This window comes from Mastomys coucha, unplaced genomic scaffold (assembly GCF_008632895.1).
Source record: "Mastomys coucha isolate ucsf_1 unplaced genomic scaffold, UCSF_Mcou_1 pScaffold14, whole genome shotgun sequence".
Classification (NCBI taxonomy): Eukaryota; Metazoa; Chordata; class Mammalia; order Rodentia; family Muridae; genus Mastomys; species Mastomys coucha.
The window spans coordinates 64,157,686-64,163,685 of NW_022196896.1; the positions used below are offsets into that span (position 1 = coordinate 64,157,686).

The following is a 6,000-nucleotide window of genomic DNA, read 5'->3' on the forward strand; positions in this document are numbered from 1 at the left end:
CCTCTGCCTCCCAAGTCCTGGGATTAAAGAGGTGCGCCATCACCACCCAGATAAATTCTACCCTATTTGTAAGCACTAAGATTATTATCTGTGTGTGTGTGATGTATACATGCTTATGCATATGAGTGGGGTGTCTAAGTGTGAAAGCCAGAGGTTGAATTTGGGGGTCCTATCTTTCTCCGTATTATTATTTTCTTAAACAGTCTCATTGACCCTGGTATCCTATGCTTGACTAAATGATTGGCCAGGAAGTTCCAAGGATCCCCATTTCCTCCTTCTCCAAACCTGGGGTCACAGACATATATCACATTGCCCAGCTTTTTTACATAGAGGCTAAGGATCCATCCTCTGGGCCTCTCCTCAGCTCTTCCCTATTCATTTTTTAACTTTATTTCACTATGAGATCAAAATGATATGAGGAAAAAAATATGATCTGAACAAAAGAGTTAAATCTATTTAGACTAAAGCCAAACAGTGGTGGCACACACCTTTAATCCCAGCACTTGGGAGGCAGAGGCAGGCGGATTTCTGAGTTCGAGGCCAGCCTGGTCTACAGAGTGAGTTCCAGGTCAGCCAGGGCTATACAGAGAAATTTCGCCAGTCTCGAAAAACCAAAAAAAAAAAAAAAAAAAATCTATTTAGACTGTCATGTTATTTTATACAGTTATTTCGTCATACAAACTGGTTTTATAGCCAGATTCTTTTTTAAACATGATTTAACTCCCATAGTGAATAAACTGTCTGGCTTAAGTTTTTCATAAAATAACATTTTTTAAAGATTGGATCTGTTTCTTGCAATGACATAATGAGTTGCCAAATGATTGAGATTTTAAATGCGCTGTTCATACTCTTGGTTTTATAATTAAAATTTACATTCATTAAAAAAATGTATGCAGAAACGACTGCAACAACACATGAAATTAAATTTAAAAGCCACAAATTTTGAGTCTAAAGACTCAGAAAAAAATTCTTAAGGTTGTTACTTCACATACAACCAAGTGACCCAAAAACTGAAACGTGTTCTATGCATTGTCAGCTTCATGGGAGGCTAAAAAAATTAAACGGGCAGGGGGAAAGATCTAACCCAATATTAAGATAAAGAGCATGCTAAAGATATCATTTAGGAGCTGATGGGAACTATGTGAGTCAACAGCCCCTCCCCTTGGGCCTGACTCTTTACTTTTCACCAGTGCAGCACACACACTTTCCCATTTCATAGATGACATCACAGTCTTTTGTCTTCCTTGGTCTGACCAACCTGAATGATATGCTGACCTCAGGCTCAGGCTAGTTGAAGAAAGCAAGAGTACACTGGCCCTGTTTTTCCTTTTTTCTTTTTTAAGAGACAAGGTCTCACTATGTAACCCACACTGGTCTCAAGTTTGCATCTTCCTATCTCTATTTCCCAAAGGCTAGGATTACAGACATATCCCACAAAGCCAGCAAACCTAGTATTTTCAAGGGTAATTATTAATTCCCTGATTTTGTTCCAAGGAAGACTGATTCAATGCAAAAATGTCAAAAAGAATTAAAAATATTTCATTTTATGTGTATGAATGTTTTTGCTTCCATGTATGTATGTATGTGCATATCTGATACCCACAGAGACCAGAAAAGGGCACTGAGACCCCTAAAACAGTGTTAGAGAGTGGTTGTAAGCCACCACATGAGTACTGGAAACAGAAATCTGGCCCTCTGCCGGGCTGTGGTGGCGCACGGCTTTAATCCCAGCACTTGGGAGGCAGAGGCAGGCAGATTTCTGAGTTCGAGGCCAGCCTGGTCTACAGAGTGAGTTCTAGGACAGCCAGGACTACACAGAGAAACCCTGTCTCGAAAAAACCAAAAAAAAAAAAAAAAACCAAAAAAAAAAAAGAAATCTGGCCCTCTGTAAGCACTTGGAAGGCAGAGGTAGGCGGATTTCTGAGTTTGAGGCTAGCCTGGTGTACAGAGTGAGTTCCAGGACAGCCAGGGCTACACAGAGAAACCCTACCTCATCTGAGCAAGTGAATGAGTATTTTGTCAAGTATCTCCTCAAAGGCAGAGCAACTAATGCAACTTTCCACGTGAGAAACAGATGAGGCACGGGAGGGGGTAGGGAGGAAGCAGGAGGAGTGGTGGTTGTGTTGGTGGCCCAACATCTTCAGGATATATTACTCTGCCACCAAACAAAACTTTCAAAGATCCCTGAATTATGACTGTGACACACAAATGTAAGAACATTACCCATATCCAGCCAGCTAACTTTCTTTACTACAGAGTAAATATATGAGGGTTATAGAATATACGGTCCCTGACACAACTACAAAACTCTTGTTTTAGTGCTAAAGCAGTCATGGGCAGTAGCTGTATTCCAATAATCATTATTCATAGACACTGAAGTGAAAATCTTATGTGCCACAAAATAATATCTCTTTTTCTCCAGCCAACTTAAAAACATAATAACTACTCTTAAGGCATACAAAAGCAATGGACAAAATTTGGCACATGGGTCAGTTTGACAACCCCTGCCTGATCTAGACAAACAGAGACTGAAACCATTTATTTCATACAGTATCCACTCTCACTAGAGAAGACTAGAATTGGGGGGTGGTGGTAAGAGATTTTGTTTCCTATACACAGAACGATCTGTGGGCAGTTTCTACAGGGGAAAGAGCCCCAACAAGGAATGGAAGTTTCTTACTCTTAAGATACAAGCCAATCAGTCAGGAGTCTCTCTGAATATTCTAGAGTGCTATAGAGGTGTCCATGGAGTTCTCAGTGTGGAAACCTGTAATGTTACATGCCCTATGCAGAAAGAAAGGAAGCAGCAATTTAAATATCAAGGGAAAGAGGGCAATAAGAAGATTGTAATCACATAAATGGCAACTTCCAAACAAGCCATACAACAAACAACACTGACCTCTTAAGGTCATTGCTAACAAATAATGGAATCAGCTATCTGCAAACAGGACCTACACAAAGAGACAGCTGAAGGGCTACCAATACAACCCCTCTCAAATCTCACCAAGACACAGTAACAGTTTATTAGTGTGCAGTGGGGTCCTAATAGAAGGATGAGAGCTCACTCTAGAGACCACAGGCACCCTAGTCTACTCGGTGTGCCCATCTTTCTTCTGTAGACAATCCCTACTCACCCACCCCAGATGGAACAAAATGGCTTCTTGGGATTCTCTACCAGGGATGGACACTCTGGCCAAGTACTCCACTGTCTCCTCTGTCTTGTGTTTTTTTCCTCCCTTCCCTTCTCCCTCTTGCTCCAGCCCATAGGTTTTTTTTTTTTTTTTTTCCTTATTACAGATGGTTGTGAGCTACCATGTGGTTGCTGGGATTTGAACTCATGACCTCTGGAAGAGCAGTCAGGACTCTTAACCACTGAGCCACCTCTTCAGCCCCTGCTGGTGGTTTTCTCTCTCTTTATAAATTAAGAAACTAGTGACCATGCATGATGGCCTTGGCTCTAACAGTAAAACAATGTATAAAAATAAATAAAAGAAAGGCATGGGAGTGATACACACCAATAATCCCAGCACAAGGATCAAGAGTTCAAGGTCAACCCTAGCTACTAGGGAGTATGACGTGGGCCTATGTCACCAGAGACCCTGTCCTGTCTCAAAAGGAAATCAATAAAGTGGGTAAAGACAGTTCAACAGTTCTAAGCACTTGCTGCTCTTAAGCGGAAAGAGTTGATACTCAGCATCCACATCAGATAACTCACAAGTGGATCCTGGGGATCCAACAACCTTTTCTGGTTTCCAAGGCATACATGTGGCATACACTGGCATACTATTACAGACTTTTTCTCAGTAATATAAAATGTATCTTTTAAAAGGAGGAGTGACTAAAGGAAGGCATTATCATTTACTATTATGTCTAATAATGACTAGCTCCCAGACCTAGATCATAACCAGGGATTAACAAATTTTAAAAAGTACTTCAGTTCTCTCATACATTTGTTCCTCATGTTTTTTTAATATATCATTTTTATTTTATGTTCATTGGTGTTTTATCTGCACGGATGATTGTGTAAGCTTGTAAGAAGCCCTGGAACTGGAGTCACAGACAGATCTGAGCTGCCATGTGGGTGCTGGGAATTGATTCAGGTCCTCTCAAAGAGCAGCCAGTGCTCTTAACCTCTGAGCCATCTTTCTAGGCCCTGTTTCCCATATTTTTTAAAGTTGGTTTTTTTGTTTTTTGTTTTTTTTTGGTTTTTTTTTTTTTTTTTTTTTTTTTTTTTTTTTTTTTTTTTTTTTTTTTTTTTTTTTTTTTTGGTTTTTTTCAAGACGGGGTTTCTCTGTGTAGCCCTGGCTGTCCTGGAACTCACTCTGTAGACCAGGCTGGCCTTAAAGTTGTATTTTTAAGCGTCTGTGTGTATGTATGTGTGTGCACACATATAGGTATGTGCTTGCAGGTGTCCGAGAAGGCCAGAAGCATCCCCCTTGGTCCTCTGAACCATCTCTCTAGCCCCTCTCATTATTTTTGAAAAATTTTAACTTCTGTCATGGAGTTATATCTCCAATCTTGCAAAACTATATTTTAAAACTAATTTATAATATAGTATAAAACTAATTTTAAAGCAATTCAAGGTATTAACTTTACATATGATTCCAAAACATTTATTACCTTAATTGTATATCATATCAATGCAAATCTTACAAACATAAGTTTAGTTATTTAGGGAGTTATTTAGTTATTTAGTTATTTAGGGAAGGCCTAGGCCTTCCACAGTGCTGCAACTGTAGACATCTGCCACTGTGTTTGCTGGTCAGTGTGCTAGAGTTAGGACAGTGAGCGAGGCAGCTCACTGCAACCCTCCTGCCATGTGCTAAAGGCAGTGAGCCTCAGAGACACAATGCACCGTGAAGAGAACATTCCCACTGCATGGCCATAAGTGAAAGGAGATGCATTCCAGTCAACGTTTCAATGACGATGATACTACAAAATTACCAAGTACTAACATTAGCCCCAATTTGGCCAATCTATGCAGGACTGGCCTACCTGTTGACATGTTCTTCCCAGTCTTCTGGAGGAGGAGGAGCATCTGCATCTGTCCTGGCGAAGATCACATGCCGTTCACATTCATTCATCACACTTCTTGCCTTCTGATTGTCATAGAGTGGAACAGGAGTTGCCGTGACCGTCTCCACATCTATTGGAACGTCTGACTCACTGTAAACAGGTGAGGAAATAGGACCAGGCCACACACACTTCACACAACACAGATGCTTAACCATCAGCTGGTTGCCAATGTTTAAAACATGTCTAATAAACATGATTAGCTTTAAGTGATTTTCATATCCACAAGAAAATTGTGATCCAGTCATGACATCCTCTCATCTAGCTCTCTCCTCTCCCTGCTGAGTGCCTGGGAAAGGCAAGGTCATTACACTTTCTGGGTTTTTTCCAAAGATTTATTTATTGTTATATGTAAGTACACTGTAGCTATCTTCAGGCACACCAGAAGAGGGCGTAAGATCTCATTACAGATGGTTGTGAACCACCATGTGGTTGCTGAGATTTGAACTCAGGACCTTTGGAAGAGCAGTCAGTTCTCTTAACTGCTGAGCCATCTCTCCAGCCTGACTTTGGTGTTTTCTTCTGAAAGTTTGATCATAGCCTGGAATTGACTGTGTTGCCCAGGCTAGCCTTGAACTCAGTCATTATTGTTTAATATTTTAAATGCATATATGTGGCTATGTGCTCCAGTGTCCACAGAGGCCAGAGGCATCTGACATGGGTGCTATGAGCTGGATTTGGGTCTGCTACAGGAGCAGTGTGTAATCTTAACTGTTGACCCATCTCTCTCCAGCTCCTAGCCTTAACCTCTTGACTCTGCTCTTGCCTCAGCCTCACCAAGTGCTGGGATTATAGGCATGTGCTAACCCACTTGGCTCCAAAGTCTTTTAAAAATGCAGCTACATGCCAGGTGGTGGCTGCGCATGCCTTTAATCCCAGCACTTGGGAGGCAGAGGCAGGCAGATTTCTGAGTTCGAGGTCAGCCTG

General features: G+C 41.1%; 1 protein-coding gene across 10 annotated transcripts in view; it reads right to left on the bottom strand.

Annotated features, from left to right (window-relative positions):
- Kansl3 (KAT8 regulatory NSL complex subunit 3) overlaps positions 1-6,000 on the bottom strand; it is a 35,907-nt gene that overhangs the window by 25,221 nt on the left and 4,686 nt on the right. For 8 of the 10 annotated variants that reach the window (XM_031367163.1, XM_031367158.1, XM_031367161.1 and 5 more), the window contains one exon: positions 4,996-5,166. In XM_031367163.1, coding sequence (XP_031223023.1) covers positions 4,996-5,166 — 171 coding nt within the window. The remainder of the gene's footprint in view (positions 1-4,995; positions 5,167-6,000) is intronic. The other 2 variants (XM_031367165.1, XM_031367166.1) reach the window with 1 other exon arrangement.